General features: G+C 35.1%; 1 protein-coding gene across 1 annotated transcript in view; it reads left to right on the forward strand.

Annotated features, from left to right (window-relative positions):
* The first annotated feature begins 7,872 nt into the window (after window positions 1-7,872).
* The window catches only part of LOC139846496 (sugar transporter ERD6-like 6), a 44,731-nt gene continuing 28,017 nt past the window's right edge, over window positions 7,873-24,586 (forward strand). The window contains exons 1-7 of the mRNA XM_071835980.1: window positions 7,873-8,261; window positions 8,434-8,496; window positions 8,997-9,076; window positions 9,145-9,214; window positions 23,005-23,070; window positions 23,158-23,223; window positions 23,306-23,381. Coding sequence (XP_071692081.1) covers window positions 8,184-8,261; window positions 8,434-8,496; window positions 8,997-9,076; window positions 9,145-9,214; window positions 23,005-23,070; window positions 23,158-23,223; window positions 23,306-23,381 — 499 coding nt within the window. The 5' untranslated portion in view covers window positions 7,873-8,183. The remainder of the gene's footprint in view (window positions 8,262-8,433; window positions 8,497-8,996; window positions 9,077-9,144; window positions 9,215-23,004; window positions 23,071-23,157; window positions 23,224-23,305; window positions 23,382-24,586) is intronic.

Genomic DNA, 24,586 nt, shown 5'->3' on the forward strand with positions numbered 1-24,586 from the left:
TCATGACGAATAGGTGTTGATAGATAAAGTGTTATTACCATAGAGTAATATGGATAAAATAATTCGATTACTCGAAGAGTACGAGTAAAGCTATCACAAAAAAGTGAAATGAGGAAATTAAAGATTCGTATTAACTTTTGACGTAGTCACGTTTGATTTCCGGAATTCAAGGAAATTAGAGAATATTTTTAGAATCTATATAAGATTTGATTATTCGGTAATTAAAGAAATTAGGATCCTATTTGATTAAATGCGGTCATCTGTCTCGATTGATTTGTCTGATATTTCGTTATAAATTAACATCTTTCGTTCCATTATTTTCACCACCTCTTTACTTTCTTCTTCAATTCATACTTCCAAAGATTGTGAAAATGTTAAATCCAGTCCCGATTCTTGATATTTTCCTAACTATCGCATCTGTCATTCTTCTTTTCTATTTACCACCGGAGGAATTTATTCACTTCTACTATTACCTTGGGGTTATAGTATTTCTAATTCTCCCGTGTCTTTATCTTGCTATTCGCATAGATATACACGGCTTGTAATTTTTGTGTTGTTATTGGGCTTTATATTTTTCCTTATATTTCGGAGTTCCATGCTTTTGTTTCTTCTTCCCGACATTAAGTAAAGCGATCAATGGTCCAAAATTCGTAGGTATGGAGTTTCGAATGATCATAATATACAAAGCAGAAAGGAAAGGTAATAGCACGATTTGATTTGTCAAATTACCAGAATATCCAAAAAAGACCGAATCATCAAGAAAAATATTTTCTTGATATGTTTAGAGGTTAAATAGAATGAAAGAGTTATGTAACATGGTTCATGATGAGGGTATGATCTGTGAACCTTTATCACGTTCCATTAGAAACTCAGCATCACTTACTGTAATATAATCACGTTGATCAAGTGTCATTATATTATACTAACTCATGCTTCAATTCCCAACACTTCTTCAAAAACATTCATAATTTAAACTCGAAGGTTTACAGAATATAGAAACTAAACAGTTTCCTTTATGATGTAATACAGATAACGTGAGGAGATAAATGCTTTCAAATAAGGATAGTTATGAAAATATCTTCAGAAATATCGAGGATATTTATAATGAAAGATACGATGATATCTTAGAATTTCTAATATCGAAAGATGATAAAGAAGATTTGTCCGTAAAGGTTTAGAGTCAGGAGTAAAGTATTTACTAAAGACTTCAGCAGACACTGGATTATTTAGATTCTTTGAATGTAGATTTAGTCTTTGTGATTTGTCAACAGTCTTCTTCATAGTTTGCTCAATCTATTTTTCAGTTCCAAATTTGAGCTTTTTCAACACACCACTCTTTATTATCAAACTTTTGGCCATTAAGACCACTTACAGTTTTACTGTTTCATCAGCATTCAAAGTTATCATAACCGAATCATCGGTTATCAATCCGAGGTGTTTTCAAGAGTTTGAAGGGTTTGAATGAATATTGTAATTATCAAGATACATATGATGTTCTAGAATTTTGAATGATACAAATATTTTTCTGGGTTTTATGAATAGAAGTGGTGTTCTAGCACAGTTTGAATGATACAAATATTTTTCTGGGTTTTATGAATAGAAGTGGTGTTCTAGCACAGTTTTGAAGTCAAAGTATAGCTTTGAAAGATATAGGGATCTAAGAGTGATGATATCGGTTATATTTCGATTTGGATTCTGATCTGTTAAAATCAGAGTATGTAATTGGATTTGAATGAGTATGGTTGCTTAGATTTTTATGAAAGAATGTATATCGTTGTGAAAGTAGTGAGTATAGTTAATGATTATTGAATAATCGAATGATGTACCGTGTAACATATTAATTGTGAACTCAAATATTTCTCAGGTATTACCTACCCGTTAAAAATTTTCACAATTAATATTTTTGTACAATAGAATTTTATTACAATCTTTATGAAAATATATGTATGTATATTTTCTCCAGATGTAATACAGATTTAATGAGTTAATATACTATTAAACTCACTTGATTTTCGGCTGGAACTAGAAATGAATAATCTTTAAAACATTTAGAGATTACATAATCTTCGTGGAGTATTTCACTAATGTAATCAATACTTCATTATTTATTCTTATTGATATTCCTTGGTGAAGGATGTTGATGCTCGTGGAATTCTTGTGAACTTCACAAGGTACGAATGATGTTTAGAAAGTTTCGAGTACATCGAATATGAAAGTATAAAATCAAACATGTAATTGATTAATATACTTGGTTTATTATGAAATGAAATTCATTGAGTTGAAACAAAGATTATATTTAACGATTGTTAAGTCATTAACGAAGGATGTACATTATAGCATATTAGTGATATGAATTAATCAAGTAGTACCTACCAGTTAAAATTCACACGTAATAGCTTAGTACGAAAAGATTCACTATTGTTTCAAACTTCATATATATATATATATATATATATATATATATATATATATATATATATATATATATAATATATATATATATATATAATACATCTTAACTCATTATTACTAATATTCTTTGGTGGCGGTGGTTTTGCTGTCTGCAGTGATTTCGGAGTTTGCGGATCTTGTGATGTTGTTGGTGCTTACAGTGCTTGTGGTGCTGGTGATGTTGGCGGTACCGCTGGTGGTGTTGCTGTTGCTGATACTGGTGGTGCTGTCGGTGTTGGTGATGCTGCTGGTGCTCGTAAATTTTGCACCATATTCTCCAAAGCCACTATTCGAGCACGAAGCTGGTTGACTTCTTCCCTTACTCCGGGATGATTGGCGGTTGGAACAAGGGGACGAATAAGATCTAGAATTCTAGATATTATATAATCGTGGTGAGATATCCTGGAAAGAAGAGAGAAAATGGTGTTTTGGACTGGTTCGCCGGTAAGCGCTTCAGGTTCTTCGCCAATAGGGCAATTTGGTGGGTGGAAGGGATCACATTCTTCTTGTCTCCATTGATCAAGTCGACTACGAACCCACCCCCAATTCATCCAGAAAAGATGATGACTAATTGGTTGGTTCATTCCGGTTACACTGCCATTGGAGATCAAGGAGTTCGAGGAATCAAGTGAGAAATCCATATTATATGATCGGATAAAGGGTTTTCGATATGAGATGGGTGTTAAATACTGAATGATATCTTCATCTCCTTGAATACGTATATATAGTAAAAAGATTTCGTAATTTACGGAGGAAATTTAGGAAAAGAGTCAGACAAAGTCTACTGAGATAAATATGATAAGATATGATTTGTCTATACTTCCATTTATGCAATAATTGCAGTAAGACGTGTCTAGACTAAAAATGATAAGTATGTAATTTCCGACAAGAAATGATAAGCAGGAATCGGTAAAAACGGATACGGTCATAGTCCAGACTCACTAATGCATCATAACACTTACCAGTTAAACACACTAATGCAAATTCTGGTTCCCTATGACCTCAAGCTCTGATGCCAACTGTGATGACCCGTCCAAATCCCTTTGGACGTAGTACATCATTAATCGATTTCATTGCGAGGTATTGACCTCTATATGATACGTTTTGTAAACATTGCATTCTTTTGAAAAGGCACACCATAAATGAATATATAAATCCAAGGTTTTCGACGTCTGATGATTTCTACGTATAGGTAATCACCGTAAATAATAGTTTACAATACTACATCCGTTGACAATACAGTCAAAATAAGTTACATGGTGATGATTTTGTGAATGCAAAGTTTTCTCGAATAAAGCATGTATGACTCCATGCACATAGCTTGTATAACGTATAAGCAAACAGCGGAAGACTTCTAGGAACCTGAGAATAAGCATGCTTAAATGTGTCAACACAAAGGTTGGTGAGTTCATAGTTTTAATGTTGCGCATAACCTGTATATAAAGGTGGATCACAAGATTTCAGTTGTTTCATCCAAAACGTTTATCAAAATATTCTATGAAATTGAGCACCCTGGTAACTAAACTTAACGTATGTAAGACAAGTACCTATGTTTTAACATACATGCAACCAACATGTACAATACACGCAAACCAACGTGTACTAAACTCAAATAGCATACGTCTGTTTTATAGTTCAGGATAGGGTTTCTATACCTGGAACAGACGGGGATGTCAAGCCCTATGGATCCATATATAACTACTCGTGCCCACCATTTCTTATAACCGGCAGTTACTAGTTACCAAAGCTAAGAAATTTTCTGTTCAAACTCGCTGTAGAATTTAGTATGTACTTGTGTCCATTGCGTTTAATATAAAGTGCATGTATTCTCAGCCCAAAAATATAGATTGCAAAAGCAATTAAAAAGGGAGCAAATGAAACTAACACATATAATTTTTGTTAAACAGTTATTAAAACTTGCATGTATTCTCAGCCCAAAAATATATTGTGCAAAAGCAATTAAAAAGGGAGCAAATGAAACTAACGCATATAATTTTTGTTAAACAGTTATTAAAACATTGCATGTATTCTCAGCCAAAAAATGTAAGAGTAAAAGGGATCAAATAAACTCACCTTAGCAGCACATAAGGTCATTCACCGAAATGTGACCGAAACTCGGAATGCAAAATAACCGAAGATCTCAACCTAGAGAACATATGTTGGTCAATACATGTCTAACAAGCTAGGGCGGGTCATAGTGTATCACAATCCTAATGCTCGAAATCGACATGCAAAAGTTAACAAAAGCCATCTCAAAAGTCAACCTGAGCCAATATGATCTTTAAATCTATACATGTTTATTATATTAACATAGTATAAGTCTTGATAATTGAATGAATTTATAGTTTATCAAACTCAAAATATTATTTATTTCAGGAGCTATATTATATTTGAATTATCATGGCAATCGAAAATATTTTATTATTTCACATAGTTTTCCAATACTTGTAAAATCAGATTATAGTGTTTATAAAGCTTTAAAACATGATAAGACAGTCAACTTTGACAATTGTTCAACAAAACGAGACGTGCCTTATATAGAAATTCATTTACTCGGTTAGTAATATCTAAAAATCCAATTTATCAATCTCATAGACAAGTTATTTAAATATTAATTTGCAGTTTCAAACATAATTTCAATTAACGTCAAACATAATTCAGTTGACCATATCTTTTAATCCGTTCATCGAAATCACGCGATTTCTAAATGAAAAGTTATTAATTTTTCTATAGCTTTCCAACGACATGCATATCATATACTTTATATCAGTAGCATATGTATCAAATTCGTGATTCATCATAAACTATCTAATGACAAAATTAAAGCATACAAGCATGCATAAACATATATACTCGAGCACTAGACATGGATACACTATTAATATATAAAAGATAAAATATGAATGCTCACGTATCAATATTGTGATTCAATATTGCAGGAAAGTACGTAGACGCAACGGAAATGATAAACACTAGATTCACTATCAAAACCCCCGAGCAATACCCATAACCTCCATAGCTATAACCCATAATTTCCTTACCTCTATCCCGCTCGAAAATCCGTTTTGAAAATAACTCGCTCATGACCTCGTCGTAGTATTTTATGTATAATAATACTAACACAAATACTAATACTACTAATAATAATATTAGGATTAATAATAATAATTTTAATAATATTAATAATAATAAATATAAATAATATATTAAGAGACAGAGAGATTGAGAACTGGATAAGAAAAAGATGTGTCTTCAATCGGCAGAATGCTCGAGCTTTTATAGGCCATTTGTGAGACAGACGGCTCCGCTATCGCGAAGTGTTCATGCCTTACAGCTCCGCGATCGCGAAGGTGTGCATTTCCAGCTCAGAGATTTTTGTTCACTAGCTTGTCGACATAATTAATTATTATATATATAATATATATATATATATATATATATAATTTATATAATTATATATATATATATATATATATATATATATATATATATATATATATATATATATATATATATATATATATATCATATTATATTCTTGTTCATAGTTGACTTGTAATTTTAGCTCTGTTGTCTCGTACATTTACGCCCGGTTTATGTCTCGGTTCCGGTTTATCGAACGTCTTTTCGTACGCTTTAATATCTTGTATTTTACGGTTCTCGATAAGTACCTTTATTAATAATTAGACTTATTTGCCAATAAATTATCTTATTTGAAATGTAACTTATACATTTTAATATTTTGGTCATTTGCTTCTTTAAATCGTCTTCTCGTTATTTACTACAATATAATTAATAGTATTTTTAAATCAAGACGTTTTATATCTAAGTTAATATTATATTTTATAACATTATAAAATATACATATATTTTCGTTTAGAAGTATATTAATTTGTACATCTTATGAGTATGTATATATATATATATATATATATATATATATATATATATATATATATATATATATATATATATATATATATATATATATATATATATATAGTGGTAGGGTCAAGAGGGAAGTAACCAATCGGGGGGAAGCAAAAACTTTTTTTTTTCGTTTTTTGAAAAAACTTTGTTCACGAACATTATAGATGGGATGAAAATATGAACATTTAGTAGAGACACTTTGTGATAAATGTTTTTATTTTGGCGGGAAAACGCTCGAAGAAGTAATATATAACAATTATCGTGTTTTTCGAGCGTATGTTGAGGTTTTAGCTATTGGGGTTTAGATATTATGGTTTAGATATTAGGGTTTATAGGGTTTAGATATTAGGGTTTAGAAATTTAGGGTTTGGGGTTTAGATTTAGGATTTAGATTGAGTTTTTAACACGAACGGTTTAGAGTTTAAGGTTTAGGGTTTGGTGTTTTGAGTTTATGGAATAAACCCAAAATACCAAACCCTAAACTCTAAATCGGGCTAAATTTTACTTCACAAAACATGAAAAAAAACGTTCATATTCTTCACGAACAATATTATCTTGAATGTTATTTTTGTCGATCGTTTTCCCGCCTAAATAATAACATTCATCACGAAGTGTCTCTTCCAAATGTTCATATTTTCGTGTGATCTTAATGCCGAAAAAAAAAAATTCTAAAAAAACGAAAAAAATTAAAAATTTGCTTCCCCCCGCTTGGTTACTTCCCCATTGATCATGCCCATATATATATATATATATATATATATATATATATATATATATATATATATATATATATATATATATATATATATATACATATATACATACATATACATATCGATTTACATATAATTGTTCGTGAATCGTCGAGAGTAGTCGAAGGTTAATTGAATATATATATCTGTAGTTCAAAAATTTTGAGATTCAACTTTACAGTGTTTGTTTATCGTGTCGGAAACATTTATAGTTTTGGTTCAAAATAAGTCTAAATTTTCCGGGTCGTCACAGTTTAATTGATACTAATTGATATTGTCAGCAATAGCTTTCGGATGGGGTTTTTTTCAACCTTGAACCGTACTGCCACAGTTATTGTGATTTATGTTTTTCTCTTAACGCGTATGTGAGTTACATATGATCGCAAAGGCAGTTAAGTCTTCTCTAAGTGATGCCGATACTAGGAAGTTCATAAAAAAATACTTCGTAAAAGATAAATAAAAACTATAGAAGTACAAACATATACACCGTATATTATATAAATGTATCGAATACATGGTTTGGTCTTTTTTGCTAAAAAAAAAATACAGTAATAGTCCAATGAAAAATTACTGTTCGAAGTTAGTCAACATCAGACCATGGCCTCGTCATCAAACCATGACTCACCAGTCAATTCTCAAGTACACCTGTCTTCGCTACTAACCGTTACTTGTTTCCCCTGTTTTTCCAATCTATTTACTTGGTGATATTTTCAACCATGTTTTTGATAAATGCAAACATATTTGTTATCACTCTCCAGTAATACCTTAAAATAATTTGAAATAGAAAATTTTTATAACATATCATTAAGAAGTAAATTAATCAATTTAGGTGAATCTATCAAATTCAAATATGTGTTTGGAAATATCAACTCCCATTTCCTATCTCTCACGCATTTCATCAAACACTTCGTATGCATTTGTTGAACCCTAGAAACAATGAGTTTTAGGGATGATAATGATGATGGTAGGGATCTCAGGAAGCCGTTTCTTCATACAGGTAGTTGGTATCGTATGGGTTCTAGGCAATCAAGTATGATGACGTCATGACAAATGATCAGAGATCGCTCTGTTTCTGTACTTGCTTGTGTTCTTATTGTTGCTTTAGGTCCTATTCAGTTTGGTTTCACTGTAAGTACTTAAATTATTATATCATATATACTTATACTCCGTAATTTATTAGTGAATTGTTGCAACCTTTTGAACTATTTTATAGTAATGAATTTGGTTATTTGCTTATATATTTATAAATATATAAGATCTGTTGAAATTCAAATTTTTCTACTTTTCGTGTTATTTGCAGGGTGGCTTTTCATCACCTACACAAATAGAGATTAGTAAAGATATTAATCTTACAGTATCTGAGGTTTTTGCTTACTGATTTGTGATTATTTTTCTTTTAAATTGGATTTATATTTTCAAATATAGTCCACACACATGTATTTATACTGGGGCAAGATCAGGTAAATGGGAATATGGTATCTTTAACTTAGAATCCAGAATGTGTATAAAAAGATTTGATGCCAAATGTTTGGTGCAACAATTTTTACACTTTTTTTCAAAGCAACATTTTTATAATGTGATGCACAGAACCAAAAACGGTCCATAAGCTTGAAAATAAATTGTGCATGTCAGGACATGAATCATTCTTACGTTTTATTTTTTTATGCTAAGCACCCCTTATATAAGAACCCTTACACGATTATTGTTCTCCATGTTGACTGTGGGAATGAGTGGGACCGGTCAATGGGGCTGCCAGAGGGTCGGTCTTACCCTTCTTTTCCTTATGTGTGCATACTTATTTTCTCTTTAATTTCCCTTTTTCGTGTGCAATGCACGTGAAACTGATCTAAAGTGTTGTTTCAGTTTTCGTTGTTTGGTTCTTTATCGAATGTGGGTGCTATGGTTGGTGCGATAGCTAGTGGTCAAATTGCTGAGTATAAGGGGATATGCTTTTATTCACCCGATATTTGGTTAGTTTGTTTCGTATAAATGACATTATTTAGTATCTTTTGTTATTGCAGTCCTTGATGATTGCAGCTATCCCAAACATACCAGGCTGGCTAACTATATCATTCGCAACAGTTAGCTCTTAATGCTCTTTTTCTTAAATTGCATGTTTCGTTTTTCATTTTGTGATATACTTTAATTAATGTTAATTCTAACTAAATCGGTTATGCATTCTGTAGACGCTGAGAGAGGATCTTAGAATCAACCTAACACGATCTAGAGGCGGAATAACAATAGAAAGAGCTTAAACGAATATCTATGGGTTTTCGGGTTCGTACAAGTCAAACCAAGACTAGATCTTGATAAACACGAAGCCTAGACTGATATTCTGTGGTATTTGGACATGAAGATTGAGAGAGACTCGACCAAGAAGTATTTTCGTGTGTGTGTTTTGTGTTGAGTTGTTTTCTTAATTAATGAAGATTAATTAGGCTTAAATACCTCAGTTCCTATGTCGGTCGACAGTGAATGACAGTCGGTCGACTGACCATGTCAGTCGGCCGACTGTCGAATAATATTACGAATCATATTTAAACGTTTACAAATATAAAATAACACATCGACAATCAACGTTTAACAATATTACAGGTTACAACATGATCGAATAAAACGTTAAAGTTCATGGAACTAGGGATTACAAAATATGCACTAACAAACTCCCTCTAAGACCTAGTTCCTCATAAGTCTTCGATCTGCTTCAATCTCTGTACGGATCTGTAACCATATTATTCAAATAGCAAACCTTTGCAACACGAATGTACTGTTGTGCTTGAACTCTATTTTCTGGCCTGTACAGCATCCGATTGTAGTACAATGTGAAGATGTCAGCTTCACAGCAATTTCTCAACCAAACGGGATCTAAAACCCGTATCGAGTCTGTCTCATCTTCCTTCAATTTGTCCAAAACGATGACTGCCTCCTCTGAGCGTTCATCGTAGTACCACCAGCGAAAACGTGGGCTAAAGTTCTGCGGCATTTTCATCACAGGAACCTTTCTCATATAATTTACTGGCTTGTATTTGACAATCTTTCTTCGTTCGCCCGTTTTCTTGTTTGTTCGATAAGTGATCGTGGGAAATTGAGGGCCGAATCCCTCAAAGTTCTTTGACAAGTACGAGTGTCTTATCTTCTTGCAGACAATATTAGGAATTCCGTCATAATCCCTATATAACATTTTGAGCCTAGCCACTTGCATAAATTCAAAGTACGGTAGAGACGTGAACTCGTATCCATGTTTGATGTAATTCACTCCGTACTCCTTCTTTATTGCGTATATATTCAACTCTTTAATGTAGGCCCACGCAATTATTTTTCTTTTAGCCAAAAGATTCGCCGGTCTATTAATGTAATTCATCCATTAAGGTTCCAGCACTGGCTTCTCACAATATTTTCTGATCCTCAACAGGATCTTCCACTCAGCTTCTAGAACTTCTATCTTTTCTTTATTTATCTTGACCGGTAAAAACCCTGGAGGCAAATCTTCGGTCTTTTCTTTTTCTTCGCATTTACGGTTTAGAAGCTCTTCATTCATTTTGAAGTAGTCTTGAAATGTAGGTAGATCTTTATCGTTATTACATTCGTACTCTGAAAAATCACCTATTGGTTCATCTTCAATAATTACTTCATCAAAATCTTTGTCGTTTTCATTACTTACGACAATTTCCTCAAAATCATCACTAGAATCGTAACGATTCTCAAAAGATGAGCTAGCAGTTGCGTCAGCTGAAGTACTTGCTTGTTGCTCTTGACGCACTAGCTCGGCCTGCTCCTCAGCGCTTAGATCCGGCGGGATCTCCCCTTCTTGTAAATCATCAAATACAACTGAGTGATTCAGACGATCCTGCTTTGCCAAAAAATCACGTAAAGAATAATCAATATTTAGAGGAATTACTGACAGTGGGTTCTCGCTTGTGCCTTTAGCAATATCCAAACCTAGCTCATCCTCGCCTTGATCGTTAAAATTACCAAAGTCTATATCCTCCTCGAGATCAACAGCCTCAATATCGAAATTATTTTCCCACTCAAGCACCTTCGAAAGTGCCTTGTTCGCTGTAGTCTCAGCTTTTACAATCAGCAAATTCTGAGCATCAAACTTAGTTTGTAACTTCTTCAATTCAACCTGTTGATCTTCAACCTGCTTGGTCAGTTTGGCAATCTCAGCATCCTTTCTTCTCTCTCGTTCATCAGCTTTTTCTTTAAACTTTTCAAATTCAGAAGCCATATTGACAACCTTCTCACTTAATATAGAAACCGCAGCATCTTGTGTAATAGCAGTCGTGGATGCAGCAGCATGAACTCCTGTATCAGTTTCAGCACGTGTTTCTTGAGTAGCAGCAGCTGAAGGTTGTCGTTGTGGTTGTGATTGCTGTGATTGTCGTTGTTCAGTAGCGGAGGATGACTCAGTCCTTTTTGCCTTCTTAATGAATCTTATGCGCCTCTGCTTCGGCTTTGTTGTAACCGAAGGACCCTCAGATTGTTTTCGCTTTCTCAGCTCGAATTGATCAGGGTCAAGGTCATCTCCTTCATCGTCTTCATCAAACAGTATCTGTTCAATTGGAACAACTGGCGGTGGCTGATTAACCTCTTGATCGTCTTCACCAACTGCGACGATATCATCTTCATTACCAGACGTACTGTTCTCATGACGACAGGCAGCACCTGGTGGACATACATAGTTTTCATTTGCGAGGTGGCCAACCAATCTCTTGAATGGTTCATCCGGACCTCTCTTTTGCTTGACTCGATTGAAAGTCAAATCATTCAGATGATTCAGCTTAATCTCATCCTCCCAAACCTTATTCAAACCTTGCACTTGCTTTTCAATCATCACCTGCAAGAACCTAGGAAACATTAAGTGGCTCTTCCTTTTCACGTTCACCAACATGCTTCTGAAAATTACTTCGGAGAAGTTGAAGTCCGCATGAAGAACTAGTGCTGCAAACATTGAGCTATAAGTCTCATTCAGCTCATCAAAACCGCCTACCATTGGACTCATGCATCTCAACAACACCAAAGTTAGGTATTTGTATTGATGACAGAATCGAGTTCTCTTAACAGCTCCTTTCATTGGATCACCAGAGTATCCACATCTTACTAGACACCTTCGGACCTTAGTTCTATTCAGTGTGACTGGCATAGAATCATTATCTGGAAAACCTAAGTCTTCACGAACTGTCTGTGCCGAGATCTTTACAATTGTACCACCAACGCTGCTTCGTATCACCTTTCTTCCTTGTTCAGTGACGATAGAAGCATTGTTCCAGAATTCTCGTTGGTGTGAGTAGTATGCCTTGCATTCTAGAGTTATTGCAGTATGAATCCTGGACCTTTTCAAGAATTTGATAATATCAACGAAGCCTTCCTTTGCTTCAGGTCCTTCCTCGTTTAGACATGCCTCTAGATTGGCATTTTCGCTTGCCGTCAGGCCTGGAAGATTCTTGGACAGAATCACCTCTTCCTCATGTACGTCTTCGTTCACTGGACTACCTAGTTGAGCCATTTATTCTGCTATACAAACATATATACAATAATCGAAAAGCGTTAAATCGAAAAATTTAAAAAAAAATACAGGAAACAACAGTCGGTCGACATACAATGTAAGTCGGTCGATTTTCAAGGACAGTCGATCGACATACAGGTAAATCGATTGACTCATAAAGTCGGCCGACATACGCTAAGTCGGTCGATTTTCAAGGACAATCGGCCGACTGATTAAACGAAGCAAAACACAGATCTAAACATAAATTCTTCGATTTTATGGTGTTTTGACTCAATCAAAGTCTAATACATGTACAGAGGAGGCCGATTAACATTATCTATTCAACAATTACCAATTACAGGTCCTAAACACCACACATTGAATCGAAACAGAAGAGAAAACACGAAAACTTCAATAACTTTCGATTTAAAAAGAATTACCTAGATTGGTTAACGGCGCTGGAATCACAATTCAAAGATGTATACGAAAAACACGATCAAAAACTCTTCCTTGCAAAATTCGAATTTTTGGTAAATCAACACAATCGCACGAGATAAAGAAAATCGGCCGTCTGAGGCCTTTTTATACTCAGCTCGACAATCGGTCGACTTTGGTGTTATGTCGACCGACATATGTGACAATCGGTCGATACACGTGACAAACGACCGACATATGTAACAAACGTCCGACATATGTAACAAGCAAGTAAGTCGGTCGATTTTTGTTCAATGTCGACCGACTTATAGTACAAATCGGTCGACTGTCTCCTCCTAATTAAAAAATTATTTTTCGATACATAACCCCCGATAATTCCCTCTATTCACATCAACTGGCTGATTTTACACGCAAAATATTTTCGTTTTGAAGACTTTAACAAGTTTATGATTTGAGATGTGTAGTTCGTTTCTTTTTGACGTCGAGACACTATTTGTAACTTCAAGGAAATATACACATAAGCAAACAAATAAAATATTTTTGTATTTTTCAAAATAAATATCAACACACTGAAAAATCTTTTTGTAGTTTTTAGGATTTTAAAACATTTCACAATAACAATGCAAATGAAGTACAATTCATGTCAGAAAGTTAATGATCAAGGTTAAGAAAGATCCAAGATTGTATGGCATAAAACATGTTATTTACAGGAAGCAGTTTCTGTAAGTCATAAACCTAAGGAAGCTAAATTATCAAAATGTATACATGTTCAATTAACATTCAGACAACAGTATGTACACAAAATTTCACAAGTAAAAGCAAACAATAACAGAGAAAAGATTTTAACATGGTTTCTAGATTCATTAAACATTTACAGAGTTTCCTCTTAGACATTTTGATGATCAAGTTAATTAATTACATTAACATATTGCTATGTTAGATTCAATCATTGACTTAGACATCATTTGAGATCGCACGATTTATTAGGTAGTCAATTGAGCACAAGTCTATTGACGCTTTCCGTTACCACAAGCACATACGATAGGTCTAATTGAACAGGAAGATTCTCATAGTAATTTTGGAATATCCCTGTCAGCCATTAGCTTCTATCGTAACGTATACTTTTCAATTCATATGATTCTGATAGATCTCATAGTATATTCAATATTCTATCAATCGTGCAATCAACCAACTGCTATCAATCTCATTCCTTCTTTATTATTAAAGTAATTGGAGGAAACGGAATGAAAGACGTAGCTTTCTTAATAAGTGAGTATTCAGAATATCTCTCTGAAAACATCTTTCGCTGTCTAGGCCTTAATGGGTATAGTCCCATATCACAGACAATGATAATAAGTCCAATAGAATGGTTTTGTTGAAGTATGAATGATTTAAGTTCTTCTTGGTAATCTTCACACTCATTTGTATTCTTGCAAAGACTTCTCTTCTTGATTTCATCATTATCTTAACCTTGATATTTTCGTCTTCCATGATTTCACTTTTGTTTTCATGATATAATAACTTGATATGCAATGTGCCATATTTTTTTTTTTTTTTAAACAACACATTGCATTCTTGACTTTGATTTAGTTCTCGAATTGACTTCCTTGCGATGAAGATCTCTTTTGTTCATTTGTGTATCAATTAACTTAAATCATTCATTCATGGACTGTCTGTAATATAGAACCACACTTTTCAACCCGTTCACAGGAAAGACACTCTTATTGAGATAAACTTACTATTTTGGAGTTTAGGTACGATTCAAGAATTAAAGTTTGATAGAAGTCGGTATGCATAGTCAATTAGAACATTTTCAACGCTTATTGATCGCTTGAATATCCCAATTAGTCGTGAGACTCAATGGTGCAGCAATTTGGAATTTGCTTGGGGATATTCTACATCAGGTGTTTCTAGATTATACGTCATGATAGGGGATACCCTCACCTTTTGTTGATTTCCTCAACAATTTTCTTTAAAGTATGCACCTGTGGTAATTAAGTGACTACCCTCAACCGCTGTAAACCTTTCCATGAGTTCCTTATCAAGATATTTACATGATTGTGATTATGATCATCTCATTCTATGATTAAGTCCGTATCCCATTTTTATATAGATCAAACTCGTTTTTTTTTTTTTTTTCTGAATATCTGATGTTGCATTCATTACTCCCCCTAAAATACTAAAAATCTAAAATCTTTTTGGTTTTTGGATTTTAAACACACAGAAACAATCAGAAAGAAAAGAAATATAACCACACAGTATATACAGCTATGCAAGCAGAACACATAAAATGAAGTTACTCGTTGGTCTCTTCGTCAGGAACGACATCTGACAATATTTTGACACTTAACTCAGTTAACAAGAAATCAAAACGCGGTTTATCAAAAGCTTTTGTGAAAAGATCAGCCCTTTGCGTAGTTGTGCCAATTTGGATAACATCAATTAGCCTTTTCTCATAACAGTCTCGAATAAAATGATATTTAATCCCTATGTGTTTGGTCTTAGAGTGATTCACAGGATTTTTCGTAACAGCTATGGCAGCAGTATTATCAACAAAAATAGGAGTGTTAGAAATATGCAAACCGTAGTCACGAAGCTGCTGTTGTATCCACACAACCTGAGATGCACAGCTTGCTGCAGCAATGTATTCAGCTTCACAAGTGGACAAGGCCACTGCTGTCTGCTTCTTGCACTGCCATGTAACTAGTCTGATTCCAAGGAATTGACAACCTCCTGATGTTGACTTAAAATCTTTCTTGCATCCACCATAGTCGGAATCACTATAAGCCGTCAGTACAAAATCATTATCACAGGGATACCATAGGCCCAAATTCGGAGTTTGCTTTAAATAACGCATAATCTTTTTCACCACAAGCAAATGATGTACATTCGGATTTGCTTGATAGCGAGCACATAAACAAACTGCGAACATGATATCAGGGCGAGACGCCGTTAGATACATCAATGAACCAATGATGGCTCTATTTAAGGTTTGATCAACCTTATCACCTTCCTTATCTGGTGTAATCCCGTGATTCACCGATAGCGGCGTCCTTGCAGGACGTTCATCTTCCATTTTGAATCTTTTCAGAATATCTGATACATATTTTGTCTGATGTAAAAATATACCCTGATTTGTTTGTACAACCTGAATACCAAGGAAGAATTTGATAGTTCCCATTGAACTCATCTTGAACCGTTTCTGCATTACCTCCTCAAAATCATCCACCATCGTCTTATCTGTAGATCCAAAGATAATATCATCCACGTACACCTGTACTAGCATTATATGCTTGCCCTTTTATTTGATGAAAAGTGTCTGATCGATGACACCTCTTCTGAAACCATTATCAATCATATAGTTGGACAACGTACCATACCACGCTCTTGGAGCTTGATGAAGCCCATACAGTGCTTTTTCTAGACGATATACCTTTTCTGGAGAGTGTGGATCTGTAAAACCCGGTGGTTGCTTAACAAACACGGTCTCATTGAGAGTCCCGTACAAAAAGGCGCTTTTGACATCCATTTGATAGACCTTGAAGCCTTTAAAAGATGCGAATGCCAAAAATATTCGAATTGCCTCAAGTCTAGCCACTGGTGCAAATACTTCATCATAATCTATATCAGGGATCTGCTGATATCCCTTCACAACCAATCTAGCTTTATTTCGAATTACAATACCTTGCTCGTCTTTTTTATTCTTCCATACCCATCGAAGCCCATAATGTTTGCAACCATGAGGCGGAGTCACTAGTTTCCATACTCCTAAATGCTTGAATTGCAAAAGCTCTTCTTGCATGGCATTTACCCAATCATCATAAAGAAGTGCTTCCTCAACAGAATTTGGTTCAATTTGACACACAAAGCATGAATATGCATGTAAGAAGAGTTTGCCTGACCTATTTAGTGAAGAATAGAAAGCTTGCATAACATTCTCAGTTGAATCTTTCTGATTTTCAGACGTTGAGGCATCATTTGATGGTGCTCCAGAAACTCCTTTTGAATCAACAATAAAATCATCTAAGTGTCGAGGTAGGACAACTGTTCGTGATGATCTACGAACACCTTCAGGTTCTGGTTGTTCTTCCTGAACTTCTACAATTTGTGGCAGATTATGAACACTTTCGCCACTGTCTATAGGTTGTGACTCCTCTTCAGAATCAGATCCATCATAAGATGGATCATCTTGATAATCACCGGATTCTTCATCATCTTGAACAAGATGTTGTTGCGGCACTGGGTGATGTTGTGGTGCCGTTTGAGATTTCGGAACCATTTGTATGGAGACGTCTGCATTTCATTCAGTAATCTTGCAATAACTTCATCATCAGTAGCAACAGACGGAAGACCAAAAGAATCAAACAAATTTTCATAATCAAACTGCCATGAAAAACCTTTCCCAGCAGGAATAGCAGCATTTCTTTGAACATCTACTTCGAAATGTTCTTCAACACGTTTAGATACAGTGTTGAAAACTCTTTTGTTTGGATTTTCATAACCAAGAAATATACCAGGGACAGCCTTAGGATTAAATTTTCCTCCAGTATCTCGTATCATGATTGAACACGGTGCACCAAAGGGTTCGAAATGTTTAATGTTAGGCTTCCTTTTATGTAGCAATTCATAGCAAGTCTTTCCATGTCTCTTGACTACTAACAATCGGTTCATTGTATAACATGCTGTAGCCACAGCTTCACTCCAGAAGTTAACCGGTAAACTTGAGTCGGCTAACATAGTTCTCGCAGTTTCAATTAACGTTCTGTTACGTCTTTCAGCAACACCATTTGATTGCGGAGTATAAGCTGGACTGAACTGTTGTTGAATGCCTTTCTCATTGCAGAAACTCTCCATCTGCTGATTCTTGAATTCAGTACCATTATCTGTTCGAGTCTTCCTAACCTTTAACTTGTACAAAGATTCCAGCTTCAAAAACAACAACTTTATATTGTCAAACGTGTCAGACTTCTTCTTTAACATCACTACCCAAGAGTATCGTGAGTATTCATCAGTCACTACCAAACAATATGAATCTCCAGAGATGCTTGTTCGATTAATCGGGCCAAAAAGATCCATATGTAACAACTCTAGAGGAACAACAATTGAATGATGTTTCTTTGTTGCATGTGACTTTTTAGTCTGTTTCCCTTTCTTACACGGAGGACATCCTTCAGGAATTTGAAAACTCTTAACATTTACTCCCTCAATCATATTATTATGAACAAGATTGTTCATCTTTCTCAAGCTCAAATGACCCATACGCTTGTGCCATGAAATTGATTCTTGTTCTGTAGCTTTGGATATGAAAGCTTGATGACCTGTTGCAGCTTTAACATGGGCTGTTGACATATCCAAAATATACAAATCTTTATTTCTGGGAGCTGTCATAAGAATCATCTCTTCCGGTATTACATACTCTTTCTTCAAAATATAGCATCTTTGATCATCAAAAGCAACCTTATGCTTTTTATCTGCTACTTGCGAAACTGAAAGCAGATTATTTGACATCTGCTTCACAAAATTCACTTTATCAAAACTAACATTAGCATTAGCAATCACACCCTGAGCTGTAATAAAACCTCCTTCATCTCCTGCAAAAGAAACAGATCCTCCATTTACTGATTTGACATTAGAAAGTAAGGACATATTTCCTGTCATGTGCCGGGACGCCCCACTATCAACAATCCAGGTATTTCTACTCGGATCGTAGGCGACCTGCACAACAAGAAAAGAAGTTAGTTTGAGATGGACACCCATGCCCGAATGGCAGTGGGTTTCCCATCGACACCAATAACTTGCACATCCATCCATTGACCCTTTGATCCTGATGGATCATTGGACTTGTCAACAACCTTTGTCTCGGTTTTAGGCTTCCAAACGGTACGTTTACCAACAGATTTCTCATAATAGTCATTCGTTTGAAAAATTTTATTCACACCTGACTGTACCCTTGTGGATGAATTAGCAATAGAATTTGACTTTGGTTTATAAAAACCTTTTGAACTATTACTTGAAGTACCTATGGAACTGGAACTAGAAGCATAGTGTGTAGTTTTCGTTTCAGTGTCAGATTTTCTTTTTGGTGTTTTCCAACGCTGTTGACAGTTAACAGCACAATGACCCTTTTTCCCACATTTATTACAGTTTTGAGTTTCTTTTGTACGTGGTTTTGAACTCAGATGCTTATTGGGAAAAGACTGTTTCATGGGTGACATAGGCTTCTCAACATGATGTTTCAAGCCTGGTCGACGGTTAGGATGCACATATTTAGGCACATTGTTAGTATTAGGGCTCCTTTTATTAAATAGTTCTTCAGGTGCTTGTGTAAGAACATATTCTTTATCTAGGTTGAGTCCCTGCTGATACTTGACAGGTGTCTGAAATATTTTCTTTCCATTAGCGTTCCTAGAGTTTACTTGTTTTCTAGGTGTGGGTTGTCCGCTTTCACTAGCCTTACTAGCATTCAATGGATTTTTCAGGATAGTAATTGGTTTGGATTTTGGTGTCACAAACTCTGAAACTTTTTCATACTCTGAATCAGATTTACTGTCCTCAGCTAAGTCTTCAACAATCGGCTTAGTGCTGTCTGATTTTTCATTCTCTACAGGCTTAACACTTAGGATTTCACTAAGGCAAGAATCAGAAGGTTTATTAATGTACTCATTCCTAAGAGGAGGAGGACACTCTTTATAACCTAAACCCTTTTTACCATCATTCTTGTTATAGACAGTATAGTCAATGACATATGACATTCGCTGCCAAGTGTCATTTCTAGCCTTTTCTGACTCATACTTAATCTTAAACTCTTCCTTTTCTCTCTTAGCACATTCAAGTTGATTTAAGTACATCATTATGGCCTTTTGGTCACCTGAAATTGTAGCTCTTAAATCATGAACTTGATTTTCTAGAGTTTTGATTGTCTCCCTGAATTCCTTTTTATTGTTAAACTGAGTTAAATTAGTCTCGTATAGGCCTTTTACCTCAAGATAAGCTGCTTTAACAATCCTAAGTTCCTGTTTTACTTCGGGACAGTATATACATCCTAAGGGGATATCATTCAGTTTAGAAACTATGGATTCAAGTTTAGCAATTTCTAATTTATGATCAGCACAATCGTTACATACCAAAGGAAATTCAGTTTGTACCTTAGAGTCACTTGATGTGTTTGCCATGAACGCATACTGCTTTTCTTCAGTCTCTGATTCAGGTTCAGATTCTGAACTAGAACTGGAACAGTCAGAATTATTCAACTCAACTGAAATCTTGACATCATCTGTTACAATAGTTTCTCCATCTGATGAAGACGAACTACTGTAATCCGTCCTTACATCTCCATCATTGTGCATTGCGTATTTGAACTTCTCATACACTCTCTTGTTAAGAACACCTATTCTAACATATCTGATCATTGCATAAGTTCGCTCAATTCTTGCTTCCATCTTGCAGATGTAACACATGCATTCATTCGCAGTACCAACACAACCAGCTTTCTCTCTTTCTTGTTTCTCACTTTCAGTTTCTTCTTCGGTCTTAGGCATTCTAACAACGTTAGCATGATTTTCATCATCAGCAAATACTGTCCAATCACAACCTTCGTCTGAATATGTTGCAATTAAGCCTTTTGCTTTATCATTTCTGATAGTATCACCGCTCGTTGTTTCAACTGGCATATTAACCTTTGTCTTATTATACTGATTGTGAAATGGGTTGTGAAAACCAGTTTTCTGTGGCCTGGTACATGTTCTTTTGAAGTGTCCTAACTCATTGCAATTAAAACATCTCACTTTTGACATATCAAAACCTAACTTAGTATCTCTAGTAACACCTAAGCTCTGTTGACCTGTCCTTTTCAGAAATTTCTTCGCTCGTCTAATCATACTACCCATAGCCCAGAGGATATCCATCTTTTCAAGTTCATCCTCATCTATCTGCTCATAATCTTCTGCTTCTAAATGGGCATTACCAATTTGACCACCAACCATTTCATTATAAGAATTAACTACCAAAGCAACTAAAGCCATATCTTCCTCTACAACTGAAAGGGGCCTAGTTCTTAAATTCTCCGTGTTAAGAACAACAGTTTTTGGCTCCTGTCTAATGGTGGACTGATTTGTACTACTAGGCTTATTTACTTGGGTTGGAAACATCACATTTTGAGCAGGTTGTGATCTATTTACAGCACTATCATTAGAAACAAACGCTGTTTGTAAGGGAGCATGAACATTGCTCAATCCAGAAGTACCAGCTTTGTAAATTATAGGACTCTGTTGACCCTCAAGACGTTTCTTCTTGGTTTCCATATCCAAGTCCTTTACCATCAATTTTGATGTGAATTTATCTAGGGTCAGTGATTCACCAGCAGACGAAGCTCTGTCTTCTATCTGTTCAATAAACGCATCCCACTTGTGTGGTAAACCATCTGTTAATTGTTTGATAGCTTTCTGTTCTGTAACTTCTACACCTAAGTTACCCAATTCAGAGACAAGATGACGATAACGAATGATTGTCTCTTCTAACGTTTCATGACTTAGAGCAGCAAACCTTTTCCATTCACTTTTGATTACTTTAGCTTTCTTTTCACGATACGCCTTATTTCCTTCGACACCTATCTTAATAGCATTCCAAAGAGAATATGAAGTTAAGTGCATTTGATATTGATGATAAATATCATCGTCTAAACCCTGGGTCAATTGAGCATAACATCTACATTCTAAGGCATATGTTTCTTTTTCTGTCACGCTATAATCTTCATACTTTTTACTATTACCATCAGTACCTAAAGGCTCTTTATATTCATGTTATATCAAATCCCACATTCTAGGATCAAGGCCTCTAATGTAATTCATGAACCTAGCCCTCCATCTAATGTAATCATTTGTATTATCAAGTCTAGGAGCACGATTGGCACTGCCTGATTCACTATCAGATAGTAAAATGTTTTGAACGCCGGAAGTAATTGCCATTGCCTGATCAGACATTTTAAAATTTAATTAAGGTTGAATCTGAGCCTAAGTCGGTCGACTGTTGGTGACAGTCGGTCGATGAACAGATACAGTCGGTCGATGAAGAACTACAGTCGGTCGACTGTCAATGATTACTTGGTCGAAGTTCTGTTTACATTTAGGCAAATGGTAGTACTTTTTCAATCGGTCGATGTTCCTTCAATCGGTCGGTTTAGTACTTAAGTCGGTCGGTTTACAACTTAAGTCGGTCGGTTTATCATATGTCGATCGGTTTAAAGACAATCGGTCGAACAAACGACAATCAGTCGAAATACACGAAAATCGGTCGATTGTCTCCTAAGTCGGTCGACTGTACTTTCTTTCTGAGCCAGAATCAAAACCAAAGGTTTAACGTAAAAGTATACAAAATTCAATCCAAAACCAATTTTTTGACCCAAAAATATACCAAGAACTCGTTTAAAACAATTGATTCAGCAAGCCGAAGCTCTGATACCACTTTGTAGACACTGAGAGAGGATCTTAGAATCAACCTAATACGATCTAGAGGTGGAATAACAATAGAAAGAGCTTAAATGAATATCTATGGGTTTTCGGGTTCGTACAAGTCAAACCAAGACTAGATCTTGATAAACACGAAGCCTAGACTGACATTCTGTGATATTTGGACATGAAGATTGAGAGAGACTCGACCAAGAAGTATTTTCGTGTGTGTGTTTTGTGCTGAGTTATTTTCTTAATTAATGAAGATTAATTAGGCTTAAATACCTCAGTTCCTATGTCGGTCGACAGTGAATGACAGTCGGTCGACTGACCATGTCAGTCGGCCGACTGTCGAATAATATTACGAATCATATTTAAACGTTTACAAATATAAAATAACACATCGACAATCAACGTTTAACAATATTACAGGTTACAACATGATCGAATAAAACGTTAAAGTTCATGGAACTAGGGATTACAAAATATGCACTAACACATTCTCGAGAATACTTTGTTTCTCTACATGGGAAGGTTACTAGAAGGATTTGGTGTCGGGATTATATCTTATACGGTAATTTTAAAATTCATACATCTATTTAATAATGGAACTTATTGAAAAAGTCTAATAGAGTATTCTTTGTTGGATGTATCACAAAAGGTTCCTGTGTATATAGCCGAGGTAGCACCACAAAACTTGAGAGGAGGTTTAGGTTCTGTCAACCAGGCAATTCTATAGTTCTATAAAATATTTCATTTTTTTAAGTTTCCGCCTTTAGTTTATTCATTGTTTTCTTTGTACTTTGTAGCTTTCCGTCACTATTGGGATTATGCTTTCTTATTTGTTGGGACTTTTTGTAAAGTGGAGAATACTTGCAATTTTCGGTAATCCTCGAGAATACAGACGTTTATTAGACAACTACTTATATGTAATATAGCATTGTAATCATAGTTTAGGGATTGTTAATGTAAGTATACCTTCTATAAATAGAAGGTCTCATGTACTGGTATAACACACAAATACAAGAACACAGTTCTTTCTTTCTCTCTTTATCTCTTACAGTTAATATGGTATCAAGAGCTGTAAAGGCCTAAGTCCGGCAACAATTCCGGCAGCCAAGCTATTTTCCGGCAACAATTCCGGCCAAAAAAAACTGACCTTAAAAACTCGTAGTATGCTCTGTAGTTGCAGCCTTGCCTGAACCTTCACATCAGAAACGAGGCTTTCGGGTCATAACAACCAAACCCGTCATCACACAAACCCACCGCCATGATCTTCAGTGAAGAAAATGTAACTGAAGATCAACTACCACAAATCAGCGAAAATTACAAACTACACTAAGTTCGGAATTATAATCCGAATCAAAACCAAAATTTTCAGCCTCAAAGAACACCAAAAGTAGCCGGATATTTTCCGATCTTTTTTAGATCTAGCCCGATCCAGCTTAAATCAGGGAAAACGGCCAACACCATTAGCTTCGGAATCAAATTCCGACCTAACCCTGAATTTTTTAGATTTTTTTTCCGGTCACTGTTCATCTCCGGCGCCACTGTTCACCGCCGCCGTCGGCCACTGTTCATCGCCGATTTCTTTCTTTTTGGTTCTGTTTTGGAAAGAACGGGAGTAAAAGAGAAATAACCACTGAAGTTTAACTTCATTTTCTTTTATATTACCTCCATCCGTACTTATCTTATCTATTCTATATTTTTTTTTTCTTTTCAGCCAAAAAAAAAAGCGAAAAAAAAAAGAGTTACTGTATCGTTTCTCTATTTTTGAAAATGGCACTATTAGCTACATTTACTCCAACATAGAAAACCGCACACTACTCTCACAAATTTGGTTTCACCTTATCTCCCACGAACTATGGTTACTGGAAGACAATGGTTCAACCGTTCTTCATCACCAACAAATTGTTTGACTATATTGATGGCGCAATTCCTTGTGCACCTAAGAATGTCCCATCATCGGTCCAATCACCAGAAAAAGATGAAGAAACACAGTCTCAACCACAAAACCCCAATTACATTAATTGGGTCTCTAATGATGCTCATATACGAATGCTCCTCATTTCTACCATATCCGAAGCATC

The sequence above is a fragment of the Rutidosis leptorrhynchoides genome, chromosome 5, assembly GCF_046630445.1.
Source record: "Rutidosis leptorrhynchoides isolate AG116_Rl617_1_P2 chromosome 5, CSIRO_AGI_Rlap_v1, whole genome shotgun sequence".
Lineage (NCBI taxonomy): Eukaryota > Viridiplantae > Streptophyta > Magnoliopsida > Asterales > Asteraceae > Rutidosis > Rutidosis leptorrhynchoides.